The sequence below is a fragment of the Lytechinus variegatus genome, chromosome 10 (assembly GCF_018143015.1).
Source record: "Lytechinus variegatus isolate NC3 chromosome 10, Lvar_3.0, whole genome shotgun sequence".
Lineage (NCBI taxonomy): Eukaryota > Metazoa > Echinodermata > Echinoidea > Temnopleuroida > Toxopneustidae > Lytechinus > Lytechinus variegatus.
In genome coordinates, this window is record NC_054749.1 from 20,017,019 (window position 1) to 20,033,888 (window position 16,870).

Here is a 16,870-nt window from a genome sequence, read left to right on the forward strand (position 1 = left end):
AATTAGTGCAATAAATAATGTGTAACTTGAAAGAAAAAATAAAAGAATTAATCAAATTAATGTCACAAATCAATGCAACTAAATCGAATACTGCCCTACTTTATCACTGATAAATTCAAGATAACCATATACTATTTTCTTATGATTCCATATTAAGGTAACAATAAAATTCTCCTATACCTATACATCGGACATAAACTAATGAACTAACAGTAATCTTATACAAGTACTCATACACATAAAAGTCAATAGTACTCATTTTATGCTGTCCCATGAATGAACCCTTAATACCTGTGTTCAAAACACATCTTATATCTATTCATTTATATCCATTTCTAAATGTATTTGTTAATGATGCCCTGTATAATTAGGATACAAAAGTACTAATCTTATGCTGATACTCCATGCATACCGTAGGTTCCATTGAAATGAACCCGTTCCCCTTTTGCTCAAAACAATCCAAAACAGGCATTTCAAAAGTCTCTTCTTCTGAGAGCATTGGGTAAGTGTTCCCTATACTAACCTTATACCAGTACTCTACATGTATACATGAGACTTTTTGACTAACCTGATAATGGGTTCCCATCGAATGAACCCATTTCACTTTGCTTTAAGCAACCCATTACATGCGTCCTACAGTCTCTTCTTCTGAAGAAATTATTAAAAAACTGTTCCTTGCACTAACCTTATACCAATACTCTATTCAGAAGAAAGTTTGACCACTAAACCTGATAATGGGTTCCTCATAAATGAACCCTTTCCCCTAGCTAAAAAATACTAAATAAGATGCTTCCTGTAAATGTATCAATTAAATGCTTCCCTGAATATGTACAACCTTATACCATTACTCTATGCATAAGAAAGTCTACACCACTAACCTGATAATGGGTTCCTCACGAATGAACCCACTTCCCTGTGCTCAAAGCCCCCCGTATTAGATAAAAAAGTCTCCTGTGAGAGCTGTGATCGTCGACGGCCGGAGGGGAGAGAATGAAAGGTGTTGAACCGCTCTCCTGGAGGGCGGTGCTGCCGAGAATATGACCTGTTGCGGGGGTAAAACAAGCGCTCGTCCGGCACCAGATCATCGTCCTCGTCAAAATCTGGTGTGCGAGGTTAGAGAGTGAGGAAGGGAAATGCAGGGTGTAAGTGAGTGAGCTAGATTTCATGCAGTTTGTTAGCGTGGGTTGTTAGTTAATTTAAAGCAGGCGATTGTCGTATCTCTTACTGTAATTTAAAAATAAAACCAACTTCAGTGCCTATTGTTAACATTTATATTACAGGTTCACATGTCATGTACCATAAATCAGCATACATATTCTTCTAATAGTGTTACAGTATCTTAACTTATATGAATTGTACAATTACATGTAAGTAAATACCTGCACAGTAAAAACATTAATTCAAACACATAATACAATATATAAATACTATAAATGGGACATTTCAATAAAGGTGCAAAAACATTATTTTTCATCAGAGTGGCATACATGCAAATGTGTAGTTTGAACAATAAAGTTTAATAGCAATTAATACAAGTTTTACAAGTAGGCTAATAAATAATTTTTAAAGAAAAATATATAGAAAATCATTTAAATTCACACAGGTAGTTAAAAGTTGTATGAAACATGTTCACACAATACACACAAAGTAAATATATGTTTGGATTCATGAAATACCATGAACATCAGTAAAGGAATGATGGGCCTTGTCTTTTTAACAATGTAATGTAGTTGAATAAACTATGGAAAGCCAGTGACATCATAAATATTCATTGAGAATGAAGGTAAGCCGTATTTTTTTAGGCCTAGACTTTGTGGCTTTTGACTTCATATGAACTTCTTTTTAAATATATATATATATATATATATATATATATGTATTTATATCATTCATTATATTTTGAAAAATATTAAACTGTGCAACAAATTTCATCAAAATTGGGGGATATGTGACTTTTAGAAGAAACTCTGTGTCTTGTTTGAATAGAATTGCTTGACACGTATGCATTGCAAAGAATTGTGGCATCATACCATGATTAAATTGAAGCAAAAGGCTCTATATTAATTGCTCACATGAACAAAAACATACAAATTGTACCATTGGCTTTCCATAGTTTGAGATGATTTTAAGAAATAATAGAACCCTTTGTTAGATGGGGCCCTTACATTAGATAGCAGAACAGTTTAAGAATTAAAATACAGGTGTTTTTTTGTGAGAAGATACACTACATGTATGAATTATTTCTTGACTTCATGTAAGAAATTAATTGACCTTTAATATCACCATGAAATCAAATTATCTGCAAATATGGAGTACCTTTTTCCCAACATGATACATTTACATGCAGAGCTGCCAACCGGAACAAGAACATTTCAGTATTTTCAAGGCTGAAAATCAGTATTTTGGTGAGGAAATTAGTATTTTCACAGGAATACCATTGGACAACACATAAACTGAAACTTAAGAAATCAGTATTTTGCATGAAACAATCAGTATTCTTCTCTATTTTCAGTACTAAATACGGAAAATCAGTACTACTTGGCAGCTCTGTTAAATACATGTAGGTAATTTCAGGTTGTGTAAGGATATATTTATAAACATTGCAGTTTATACTTGGATGGAAAAAACTACTTCTGTAATCTACATATACAGTGCATATCAAAAAAAACGGGACAGATTTGAAAAGTCCATAAAATTTTAGTTTCAAATCATGATGTCTATATTTTGGTGTTAATATGTGCTCTAAGGTCTTGTCTTTCAAATGCTATTATGAAAATTTAGTTTCGTTCATGCTTGAGCGAACACGGGACGTTTTTGTTGGGGATTCAAAAAGAGGCTTGCGCCAGAATTGCAGAATATGAGTAATATGATGATCGGACTTCTTGCTAATTAGCAGACTTCCTCTTAACCTTTTCATTATCTTTGCCATAATTTTCAAATCATGCGGTCAAAATTCATTTTCAGATCTATTTATTTGCTTTAATTATTCTGTTGTTTCTTTTAATATGCTCTCTGTTAACTTTGAATATTCCTTCTTCAAGCTAATTTTTTTTTCAACTGAATTATGGGAGAGCATGGATTTTTTATTCAAATCCTTTCATTATGTGCCACAAAGGTTATGGTGCCTTTTGAACAAAGCCACACAGATGGGCAGGCGCTCGGGTTGCTCCCCCCTCCCCCCTCAATTAAAAAAAAAAAAATCATGACCAAGAAAAAAACTGCACAGGAAATAAAAGGAAAGATAGAAAGTAAAACATGATATTATTTTCTGAATATTATGTCAAAATCTATCACAAAATTTGATATTGTAATAAAAAAAGGTGGGAATATTTGCGTGCTCACTTCGCTCGCTCACAACTTTTTAATACATTTTACCCGATCTGCCATATCTAGCTCCTTCAAAATTGACTCAATACACCATTGTCATTGAAAGACATGAATCCCTTCCTGTGTTTCCTGTCAAGCAATTAAACTTGGTCAAGGAATTAATGACCCCTTGAAAAATAGATTCATGTCTTTTAAAGGTACATAACATAATTTGTTTCACAAAATAAGACGATTTGAATAATCACAAGTTTTCCCAATTAATAATTCAAATCTTCTTGCTTGGGTTGACAAAAAAAAATCTTCTTTTCTCGGTTACTTATGAAGGAAAATTAAAAGGTAAGAGAAGTTTAAATGAAAAAAACAAAATAATTCAATCAAATAAATAACTTTGTAAATAAAATTTGACAGCATAAATCGAAATTTGTGGCACAGATAATGAAAAGGTCAAGAGGAAGTCTCCAGATTAGCAAGAAGTCTGATCATTGTATTACACATATTCTGCAATTCTGGCGCAAGCCTCTTTTTGAACCCCCAACAAAAACGTCCCGTGTTCGCTCAAGCATGAATAAAATTTATTTTTTTGAATTGCATTTCAAAGATAAGACCTTAGAGCATCTATTAACACCAAAATATAGACATCATTATTTGAAACAAAAATTTTATAGACTTTTCAAATCTGTCCCGTTTTTTTTTGATACGCACTGTATATTGATAAATTAAAAATGAAAGAACTAAAGAGAGTATTCACTACCCCCCCCCCCCCCTCCTTCTTCCCATGTTAAAAGAAAGTGTCCTAAGAATGAATTTTTTAAAGAATTTACAATTGCCTACAATGTTTTTAAAACTGAAACTGAAAGGCATTTACAGAGGAATTTTTCAAACCCATTTGAAAGACAATTGGAAAAGGAATATGGTCCCCAAAGCAAACATGCAGGATGACATCTATATAGACTGGAAACAAAAAGACTTCAGAGCTCATGCGTCAAAAAAGGTACATGCCACAACTAATGATAGAAGTAAGAAACCCTACAATGCTGATTTCACGCAGACTCAACAGTGACAAATAAATTATTCATGAACTAAATACAACTGACAAAGTACCATAGTTATTTAATTTTCCATCATTTATGTAATTCACTTCATTCCAAAAGTTGTGTCTGAAATAGTTGAAATTATTGCGACACTCATGGTCATGAAAAAGATAAAGAACAAATGCTCCTTTTTTTACAACATGAAACTCTCCACAAGCTTTTTTTTTGCAGTCTTTCAGATCAAACTTTCATAGAAATACATCAAGTTCTGCAAAATGAAAGCCAATTTTAGTTCACTCAACCCCCCCCCCCATAACTGCACAACGGAGGTGCATGCTTTAGTGAAATATTGGATACATCCAATACATGTAGCATCAAGATGAAAACATATGCCAAGCTAAAATTTTGAGAGAAATTTGAAGCAGACAGCCACAAGTAGGTGAAGGTACAGGTATCAATGGTGAAATGACTATGATGTGAGGATTGGATACATGATATAGCTGATATGTGCAAGGGCATAGGCTGGGGAGGGGCACTGGGTACACGTGCACCCTCCTGCTGAGGCAGAGGAGGTCTGACACTGGCAAGCAAAATAAACTTTGTACCCCTTCTTCTGCTTTCAACAGGTCATTTTCTAAACTTAAGTTCCACCTCCCCAAGATCTGCACCCCTCATTATCACTGCTTTTTCCACCTCTCAAGAATGTGCACCTCCCCATGGTTAAACCAGCCTACGCCCTTGATGTGATAATGTACTATGAAAAGAATATGAGTGAATTGCATAATGGGATATCGATTATTTACGAGTTTACCTGTATCGCTCTCAGGTAGATAAATGGCATGAAGATTTCGCTCTGACACTATATATTATGCAAGTTGTTGAAACAAGAGAATGATAACATGAATGAGCATGTTCTCTGGGTACTCCATAAAGCCTAATATTCTCACCAAAATATTTTTTTCCCATTTGTATCGTATTGTAATTTACCATACAATTTTGTCTTCCTTTTAGCTGCCTTCGTTTAAATATTGAATGTTTCGAACAAGTGCAATTATGCAAGAAAAAAAACTATAAAAAAACTTTATATTGAGTCTGATATAAAATATGTAATCTAATAAACTAAAATAAGAATTCTTGACTGATAAAAAGCATATCTGATCCAATGAAATGAGAAAGAACATAATACTGATATGCTGATACTTACTAAGCACATTTATACAGAATATACAATATTCATATGCGGGAATATTACATACTCAAAATCACCATGCTTTTATATACTCCTGCAAAATAAACACTATGTAAATATATGTTTAAAGTATTCTTCAATACAGTGATCATTGACCATTCTCTGATGCATGCTGCAACTACACAAAAAGAGAGGAAAAGGTGAAAAAATTCAAATTGTCTTTTACCAAATCTTCTATCCATTCTTCGTGGTATGGGGAATATATCCGACTCATCGTCGTCGTCATCGTCGATGAACCTGCGGAGGTCCGGTTGGCTCCGATGTCGCTGTCGCATCCTGCGTGGAAACGTGCTGTAGTCGTCTCCCATCATCGAGCCATCCACCGATCCCCTACTCCGATGTCTGAGCATCTCATAATCGTCAACTGTTTGGGCATTGTTAGAGGAGGAAGCAAAGCAAAAACATTGGGAGGCATGCTTGGTATGGGTGAAAATTCTTGATGGTACATGTATTTTGGTTTTTAAGGGAGTATTAGTATTAGTCATATGAATTCTTATCACACCATGCATTTTTATGTCTGATGAAGTATGTTATGTGAAGTAAAAAAAATTGTAGGGATTAAATGCATGCAGGGCCTAGTAATTTGATTTGTGTTGTGATATCACTACCAAAAGAAAGGATTTCATTATGTATCAATGCACATTAAAAATAATTTCTTAACTTTCACCTACATTGTACCATATTTATATCTTGGATGCACGGTACTCATGGGCCTACAATAAACCACTTATCACAAAATACAGGACGTTATGTACAGGTCTACATCCACCAATGTTCTACTATAGAGAGTGGTATATGCACAGATTCTCTTCATACAAGAAATACACTTCATTGTGTGAATAATAATATACAAGCAAATTTTCCCTAAACTAGGCAATTGTCTACAAGTCATTTAGATAATTTTCTCTTTAATGAACAATTGCAATAAAGTACAGAAAATTACCGTTCCCCAAAATATCATCTTCAGGATAAAAATATCAAATGAAAAGGAAAGTTAAAATTTTGGATGTTCATATATGTCATTTCCGTCAACAAATGCCAGGTTTTAGTGGAGCCTGTCGCATTTAATTGGAAAAAGTGCCTATATGGCAATGGCAAACATAAACTATACAGCCCAGTAGAAGGCTTTTTATAACACACAGTGCTGTGTACACTTGCACAAACACCGCATTATGCAATGGGAGGCTTTGAAAACTACATGTACATGTATTGCATCCTTCCTCAGGTTGCATAGATGTGGTGTTTTAAAATTTAGAACCACAATAGATATATGTATATTCATTCCTGAATCAACAATTCTATACACTATTACAGTAGATTTAAATCTAAACTAAAACAAAATTCAAGAGATTTGTGAATATATATATTTATAATGTACACATTGAGATTTAAATAATAAGAGGAAAGACAAAAATTATAAAGAATTATCAAAACTACCAAGGAATAACTACTGAAACAATTTTTTGTTTAATAATTACTGTACAAAGAAGTATTGGAATAACATTGAAACAATTAGCTTTGTGAGTGTGTGTCACAGTCATATGCAACCTACTACCAAAATATAAAAGATATACCTAGAACCATATATGGAAAGGTAAATAAAAAAAAGACCATTAGAAATTAAAAAGAAAAACATTTCCAATAAGGAACCCCAATGAATTTCCAAACCAAAAGGTCACTGAACACTTCAACATTTCAAGAAAATTTGCTACTATTTGTTTAATTTGTGAAAGCACAATTTTGCCTCCATATAAAGTGTTCCCAAATTCCAAAATGTGTTGTATTAGAATTGTAACATGTGCAGTGACTGCTGATACAAAGAAAGTTAGGACAAAAGTAAAGGAAGATACAAAATAAATAAAGTTTAAAAAAAAAGAGAAAAGAAGTTAATAATTCATAAACATGTTAATATACCTGCAACATATACAATATGTGGTCTCCTTGTGGCTTTTAAAGAAAAGGGATAATATTCTGGTCAAATTGATTCAATCACTTGTTTATTTTTTCAACGCACCGCAATAAGATTTGGATAAGTTCTCAACAACAAATAACCAATATATAAACAACATGATATATCACAATAATCTAAACAATAGCAATGCAAACACACAAGTGTTCCAAAGCGCTGGGTGGGTTATTGGGAGGTGCAACACAAATTTGCGCATTGCTAAATGTTTTTGCTCTTGCTACATGGAAGCTTTTTCTTTGGTCAACAAATGATTTTGCTTAAATTTGAACGTCTATTTAGGAGAGAAAAAATACATGTTTGAAAGGAGTGGTTAGGGAAACACTTACATGCAGGCTATTACACAGCTATGAACTGTTAACACTTGAAAAACAGGTATATCATTTAATGTTATTGGGTTAAATGGGAGGGTTAATGTATTAGGTCACAGATAAAGCAAATATGTAAATTGTTAATATCATTTTTAAATAAATGAATTATGATTTCTATTAATGAATATAATAAGAAAAGCAAAAAATACAAAATAATTTCAACATCTCATGTTAAAATTAGTAAAATTCTTAATAATTAGTCCAATGAATTACTTATTTTGTGGTTAGAATATCAGTATGAATTTTGCATAAATTTACATATCATTATCATTCAGATGCATGCACAATCTCTCTTACCTGAGCTGACCATAGCAGGAGGGTAATTCCCATCATACGAAGGATCTGTCCATCGTTTGCTTATCAACTGTGGCTCACCAGAATCTATAGGTGATAACAAAAATTGATTAAAATTAAATATCCATCAAATAAAGCAAAGGCATGGTTCTTAAATGACATACCAGTTTATGCAAAATTCTACATACAAGCAATGAATAGGCTTGTTCAAGTTGAATCATTACTTATTCTGATCTAGTCTGCCTCCTTCGATAAGTCTGAAGAATCTTGCAAACATGACATTTTTTAAGATAAACAGTAAGCCAACAGAAAATGGCATACATTTCTTTGCCAAAGTAGTAACATATCTCTGTTTGATCTTAAATTTATTTCTTTTGTACTTCTCTGTAGTAAAAAGGGATATGACAAGCTCTATTCTAACCAAGACTTCATACAAATATGTTGCTAAATTCCAAGAAAATCTATTATTTTTCAAGACCTTGTAGTGATACAGAAAAATGAGAAAATTATTTGTGTGTGTGTGATTGCTTTCTAAGTTTGGGTTAAGTATCATCTTCAAATGACAGCTACAAATTACTTAAGACCAATATTCTGTATTTATTCAACAAAATATAGAGAAAACACCTCATAAAATCAATTGTTTACTGGTCATTGGGGTAACTGGGTTACTTCATGGCTGATAAAAGCTTCCTAATATGTTATCTGATCCCCAAATTATGGAGCACTGAATACTAATTGCCAGTTTAAAATACCTGATTCATATTGTAAAGTTTGTCTTTTCAAAATGCCAGTTAAATTCTTTGCCACTTTGATTTCCATTCTAAGAACTAATTGATGGGTAAATAAATCCATTCTAAGAACTTATTGATGGGTAAATAATTATGTCAAAGCCACGTAACTAGAAGGTAGAGAAGAAGCGTATTGAACGGAATAACTACTTACATCCAAGATGGCCGAGGGATCGATGCCGACGCATCCTTCTCCTCCGCTCCTGCTGGAACATGTAAGCTGCTTCTCCTAGGGGTGGGAGTTTTGGAATGGGTTCACATCGAGCACACAGGAGTAAAACAGGAGCCAGGGAGCAGCGAAAAATGATGGAGGGGGAGAGGTTCACACCACAATGCAAAGAGGAAAATGGAGAGACCAGTAAGGAAGCCAAGAAGGAGAGCAGGAAAGAAAAAGGGGTATATGTAAGAACAAGATGGAACAGGCACTACAAGCAGACAACAGGAATGTGCAGACGATCTATGTGCGTACCCATCCACACACAGCATGCTCATGCAGGTAGATATCAACTAGCTAACTTTTTTTCTCTAGCATATAACATCGACATTTCACATACACTTATTAACTAGATATAATGATTTAAAATGCATTAATTCAATACTTCACTATTAAGGTGATTAAATATCATATGTGAACTTAAATGCATATAAGCATATAGTACTAAATGTTTGTGATCACACAAATTAAACTACATTTACAGATAGTGTTTAGTATGCGACAACTGAATTTTTGTAATTTATAAAAAGAAAATCCTTTAAAAACTTTCAATATTCACATAAATAATATTCCTTCTTTCTAAATAATTACTTAAATCATAATCATGAAAAACAATGTCAATGTAAAGGAAATATATCACTGAAACTATTAAATAAATCAAATACTTTATGCAATTCGCAGATGCAGTTAATTTCTGAAAGGACCAGTTTTAGAATTATTTTCTAGGTTTTTTTTAATATATATATATCAACATGTGACTAATAATTATTATTAGCTGAATTATGTCAGTTCACAGATTCTTGAAATAATGCCTAATTAAAAACCAATGCCTTGGTCTTGCAAGTATTTAGTTGCACAAACCCAGGGGCCATTTCACAAAGCTGTTTGTAAGTTAAGAGCGACTTTAACGACTGGTGATCCTTTCTTACATGCTAAATTATTGCCAATGAATATAACATTACCACAAGAAAGGTTCACCAGTCGTTCATAAAGTCACTCTTATCTTACGAACAGCTTTTTTAAAACACCCACCAGACCCTCTCTGGGAAAAATAATAACGATCATGTAACTCGCTATTCTTATAACTTATTTGGATTCCTTAATCTTGAATAGCTGTAAAGGGGCTAACAAACGTGGACATTTACCCCCATAACCCCACCCCCACTCCCTTTCATTCCTACTCTAAACCAAATTCAATTTAAGTAGGACACTGAAAACAAAATTTGAGTGTCCTTTATATCTTGACGGGGGGAGTGCTGCTGATTTTCATATAATCCTGGGAATGCTGGGATCTACACTAAATGGAAATCTTCTTTGATGAGTTGAGCAAAGGGGCAAAATGGAAACATTTGATGAGGGGGAGGGTATCCTTACCTGGTTCAAACTCTCCAGGGGCGCCAAACACGACATCACCGTACGAGGGAGTGATGTCATAGCTTGCTGCTCGGTTGTGGTTCCTGGACTTGGCTCTGAATGGCACCTCTTCGTCAGGGTGCAGAGGACTTCCCTTGTGCTTGTAAACAGCATCTACAAAATAAAGATGAGATATGAATTTATTACCTATAAAAATATGCATTTGGGCTGAAAAATAAAAAAAAAGTTGTTTCATGCACACTAGTTTCCAGCAATAACACACTGCCATTCTCCTTGTTCTCATATCAGTGCGTGTATCTTTTTAATCAAAATTATATTGACAATTTATGTCACGTGTACATAGAAAACACCAACCGTGTTCACAACAAATTGCACTCATCTCTGACTCATGCGATACGATCTGAACTTGGTCAATATGCTCTGATATTAGAAACTCTTGTTGAAATGGCAATGGGGCAAGACAGCACATATGTTGTGTATGGGTAAGCTAGGATCTGATGACTGGGATAATAATGTACATCTGTTAAGAACCTATAGATGTTGTTCCAATGTATTAAGCGCTTGATAAAAGAGGAATATTACTATTGTAACAACATATGAAATTGCACATACCAGCAGCATGCCTATCGATGAGATATATGACCTTCTTCTTGCATTTCTCCTGGACATCATCAGGGAGGATGTGGATGATGTACGGCCAGATAGTCCTCTTAGCGTTGGTGTCGAGGATTGGAAAGACCTCAACGATCAACCCATCAATGTTCCTACAAGAAATGTGATAATAGAGAGTAATATATCAATCATCTTGCTTTCATTCATTTATCATATGAATACAAATATACAATATTTACATTTTTGCCTTGCATCTTTTTGTTGTAACTTCTATTTCACTAAGAATATTCCAGAGTTGCAAGGAATTGATATTCACTATTCTATACACAAAAACTGATAGTGTAGATGTCAAGATAGCAGAAAATAACCAGAATGCTCAAATGGCACATCGAACAGCTAGGAGGAAGGCGCGGTCAGCATCTTTATCTGCACCTACCTCAGCTACATCCTCCTATGGAATGCTCAATTGGCAGACCAAAGAGCTAGGAGGAAAGCGAGGGTAGCATCTTCATCTGCACCCGTCTCAGCGCTACCCTCCTTCATTTGTACAAATTCCTTTAGAGTCTGCCACTTTGGAAAATGTAAAACCTAGCACTACACCATCGTCTTTCAAGACAACGGATGCATACTACACAATATTATATTTACTTATTTATTTTTTTGTTTACTTATTTATTTACTTATGTATGTATTTATTTATACATTTAGGCAAGTCAAAATAATATAGAGCATTAAAAACAACAGGCTTGCACAGGATGGCCCACAAAAGCTCAAAAACTTATTCCCGGTGGGGTATAAACTCTATCCTCATAAAACGCTGTGTAAATGTCACAAAATAGCCATAATAAATAAGATCTACTTAACCTCATCAAGTATTTAAAAAGTTATGCATTTTGTATCTTACCTTGTATGATGGTAATCTCTAAGGCATTTTTTGATGACCTTCCTTTCATCAGGTGTAAGATGGTGTTCCATCTGTCATAAAAAAACAAAAACAATAGAACCAGGATAAAAAATAATACCATATATTATGAGGAGACTATCTGTTATATATAAAGCAATATGTTAATTTGCAATTTGGTTATTCAGGTACAAACTGTTCATCTTTTAAATCAGAAGTCTATTGCAAGCAATCAAAAACATTTTTTTCAATCAAACACAACTCCCAATTACTGCCTTTTCATTGGCTGAAGATCTTATATTGCAGTCGATTTGGGGAAATCCAATCGATCGCAACTCTGTCTGCAACAGGCCAGACAATAATCAGTTACATATGTTTGCAAAAGAGCATGATCATCATATTAATGGTATTCAATTATCAAGGAAAGGAGAGTCTGATTTTCAAAATCATCTATAAAGCTTTAACCCTAATTCTCCCGGGGGGGGGCCATAATGGCCCCCCCCCTCAACAATTTTCGCGATATATCTGCTGCGCGAAATTTTTTCACCTCGCAGCTCACTGACTTTTTACATTCAAGTCTCGTGCAAATTTTGAGACCAAAGTTGTGACGCCCGGGTACGCGGTTACGACATTACGCAACATTATGCAAGGGCATGTCAGACCCAAAATTGCTCATAAACGTGATTTCATGTACAAATCCAATGCAAATTGCGTATTTAGCCAAAATTCATAAATGTATCATTATTTCTACTTTTACTGATTAAACTTAATTAATTTTGCCTTGTTTATGATCAGAATTATGTCTGGAACAATTTCCATTGAAAAAACAATAAAAACAAAAAGAAAAAAAACAAAGAAATACATAAGAAATTCATATAACAATAAAATACATAAGAAATTTATTTCCAAACCAAAGTTTTTTTGAATTACGATTGTTAAGAATGCCACAAAGAAATTTTTTACCAAAAATTAGCATTCTAGGAGCTTTATTTAGTGAATTAGAGCAAAAAGTATGATTTATGCATAAATTAGCATAATTAATTCATATAAAATAAAATCTCATTATTTTGGAAAATTTTACCATACAGCCTTGTAGATTACATCGCACACTACCAGCGCACAAATTTTTGCGTCGCTCGCGCAATCGGCGGCCGAGATCTTAAGGGGGGGCCATAATGGCCCCCCCCCCGGGAATGACAAGCATCAAAATACCCCGGGAGATTTAGGGTTAAGTAATATATTCATGAATCTTTCTATTTCAAAATGGGAACACAGCTCAAAAATGTTCCAATATCAGTGAACCAATTTTCATTGAAAGTTTACATATTGCCCAGTGTGCAAATGAGTTTTTTTTTAATGTCAATTAAATATTTCATGTACCCTAATTAACCTGCAAAGAATTAAACCATGGACATGGTTTAAATCTCCTTGGGCATACTTAAACGAGTGTCTTAAGTTCAACAAGTGGAATGCCTCTGGCCGTCTCACCTGCATCACGCAGTTCAATATAGCAGCAGTGCTGACTTTGAAAACTACTCTAACTCGCACAAGATGTTCAGGGATACATGGTTACTCTTATGTCCACTTTTTATGAACTAGACCAATAAACTTACAGAGATATGATTGTTATTCAACAAAAAACCCTAACATGGCCAAAGTTCATTGACCTTACATGACCTTAGACCTTGATCATGTGACCTGAAACTCGCACAGGATGTTCAGTGATACTTGATTACTCTTATGTACAAGTTTCAGGAATCAGATCCATAAACTTTCAAAGTTATGATGGTAATTCAACAGATACACCCAATACGGCCAAAGTTCATTGACCTTTGACCTTGGTCATGTGACCTGAAATGCGCACAGGATGTTCAGTGATACTTGATTACTCTAATGTCCAAGTTTAACAAACTAGACCAATAAACTTTCAAAGTTATGATGGTAATTCAACAGATACCCCCCAATTCGGCCAAAGTTCATTGACCCTAAATGACCTTTGACCTTAATCATGAGACCTGAAACTTGCACAAAATGTTCAGTGATGCTTGATTACTATTATGTCCAAGTTTCATGAATCAGATCCATAAAATTTCAAAGTTATGACGGAAATTCAACAGATACCCCCAATTCGGCCAAAGTTCATTGACCCTAAATTACCTTTGACCTTGGTCATGTGACATAAAACTCATGCAGGATGTTTAGTGATACTTGATTAACCTTGTGTCCAAGTTTCATGAACTAGGTCCATATATTTTCTAAGTTATGATGACATTTCCAAAACTTAACCTCAGGTTAAGAATTTGATGTTGATTCCTCCAACATGGTCTAAGTTCATTGACCCTAAATGACCTTTGACCTTGGTCATGTGACATGAAACTCTAATAGGATGTTCAGTAATACTTGATTAACCTTATGGCCAAGTTTCATGAACTAGGTCCATATACTTTCTAAGTTATGATGTCATTTCAAAAACTTAACCTCAGGTTAAGATTTGATGTTGACGCCGCCGTCGGAAAAGCGGCACCTATAGTCTCACTCTGCTATGCAGGTGAGACAACAACAAAAAATGGAAGGTCTATACCAGTGAATAGTTAAAATCTCTTTTAAGCTGGGCCAACAAGTCAAAAATCATCTCACCATTTCCTTGAAAGTTCTTCCCAGAGAATGCAGGTCCATCTTTGAGAGAGGCTTGAGGCCGATAATACTGTCACCATCGTAGACGGTTGTCGAGGCTCGACTGGTTCCCGATTCCGACAACCAACCTGCGATGGAGGTGATGTCACTGGTCTGTGTGGTGCTCAGCATACTGCTTGATACCATACTAGCACTGGCCACAGAATTGGCTTGAGTACATAAAAGAGAGGAGAAATGTGCAACCAACAATTTTAGCGATCAAGGTTTTTTTTTGCAAATACATCTAAGTCTGCAAAAACTGACTTCCATAAGTCAAATAATCATGATATATTTTGGTATGCACATTTGATAGACCCCTATAGGGTCTAACTCACATACTGTAGCATAATAAAATTGCATGTAATGTCTTGGTGTTTATGAAGAGAAGTGAAAGATGTGTCAAAATTGGACCTACATGATGTTAACATGAATAACATGCCTACAGTAAATTATTGCATATATACGGCACACCCCAAATTGGGGAGTTATCTACAGAAATAAAAATTGTGGAAAGGTAGCAGTAATTTTTCTATATACCACAGAAATTTCAGAAGAAAAATGAAATTTCAAAAAAATCAATAAAACATGAAATAAAAAGCTTTAAAAGGTATTTTTCAAAAGAAATTTGAGAAAGGGATTTGGATTAGGGAACAAATAGAAATACTACATCATTCTGTGCAAACTAGATGGCATGATCATGTGTAAAATAATCGTTTTTTTTGGTACATCAGTAAATACACGTACACATCGTATCTTTATTCCAACACATTGCCAGCATCCTAGACAGCTGCTGCAGAATCAACATAAAAGCGTTATTAATCAAATATTTATCTCCAACATCTCAAATAAAATGGTTGCTTATGGAACTCAAAAGGCCATGAAATGAATACAGCAGCTGGTGATACCAATGTCAACAATGCCTAGAGTATATCACTCTCACTTCAACTTAGTAATCACACTGAACACGCGAAAGCCAATTCTAAATCACATCTCCTGTGGGTTGTCCACGTAGACAGGTTTCATTGCATACATGTAGTTCTACAATTCGGGGGGAATTCTGGAAGCATAACAGTAAATGTTGAAGTAGAAATGATAAATGGCATCTCTGCTTATATTCTATAAATGTATTAATAAATGCAGGGTAGTTTCAGTTTCACAAAAATAATTAAAATTGTTAACAATGTGATGTTTTATGAACAACTCTCTCTCCAATTTGATTGACAATCAAGCAATAATTAATTAAAAAGAAAACATACATGTGTCTAATGCACAATTAAACATTGTACACCAATGATGGAAACAGCAGATCCAAACTTTTCCTTTTCCTTTCTACTGCAGAAGCTATCACAAACTAATTTTTCAATACAGAATCATCCATTATGTGGTACAAAAGCAGAATTTAAGAAAATAACAAATCCTCACTGATATCCAATCAAAATTAATTTAGCAAACAAGGAAAGGGAAACGAGCTCCTGATGAAGCTGATATCCTTGAAAAGAGCAACAAGTTGGGGATGATTTGGCCTACCTGAGGAGGGACCAGCAGGACCGGTCTCGACCACCAATGTCGGTGTAGATCCGCTCCCCTTTAAGAGTTCTACTAGCTCATCATGGGTCTTCTTACGTACATTGAGACCGTTGAGTCTCATGATACGATCTCCTGTACGCAGACCGGCTCTCTCAGCAGCACCACCTACAAATGGAGGAAAAATAATTATAAGTGTCAAGTAGAAACAAAAAGGTAATACTGCTGCTGATTTCATATTATCAAAATATTCATTACAATGCAAATGGTGATAATGATGACGATGATGGTGGAGGTGATGAAGATAATGACAACGTCAACAATAAAATTGGTGGTGGTGGTGATGATAATGATGACGATCATGATACTGTTGATGTTGATTTCAATGATGAGGAGGAGGGGGAGGTTAATGATGATGGTGGTGGTGATGGTGATGATGATGATGATGATGATGATGATTATGATGATGATGGTGGTGAAGATGATGATGTTGATGGTGATGAAGACGATGATGGTGACAATGATAAGAACGTTTTATAAAAAACA

The 16,870-nt window shown here is 34.5% G+C and overlaps 1 protein-coding gene across 3 annotated transcripts in view; it reads right to left on the bottom strand.

Moving 5' to 3' along the window:
* LOC121423312 (delphilin-like) overlaps positions 1-16,870 on the bottom strand; it is a 49,810-nt gene that overhangs the window by 19,984 nt on the left and 12,956 nt on the right. For 2 of the 3 annotated variants that reach the window (XM_041618660.1, XM_041618659.1), the window contains exons 6-15: positions 16,328-16,492; positions 14,765-14,970; positions 12,131-12,201; positions 11,227-11,378; positions 10,615-10,767; positions 9,181-9,255; positions 8,242-8,325; positions 5,774-5,971; positions 5,170-5,217; positions 879-1,100 (exon numbers count right to left, since the gene is read on the bottom strand). In XM_041618660.1, the coding sequence (XP_041474594.1) occupies positions 879-1,100; positions 5,170-5,217; positions 5,774-5,971; positions 8,242-8,325; positions 9,181-9,255; positions 10,615-10,767; positions 11,227-11,378; positions 12,131-12,201; positions 14,765-14,970; positions 16,328-16,492 (1,374 nt within the window). The remainder of the gene's footprint in view (positions 1-878; positions 1,101-5,169; positions 5,218-5,773; positions 5,972-8,241; positions 8,326-9,180; positions 9,256-10,614; positions 10,768-11,226; positions 11,379-12,130; positions 12,202-14,764; positions 14,971-16,327; positions 16,493-16,870) is intronic. The other variant, XM_041618661.1, reaches the window with a different exon arrangement.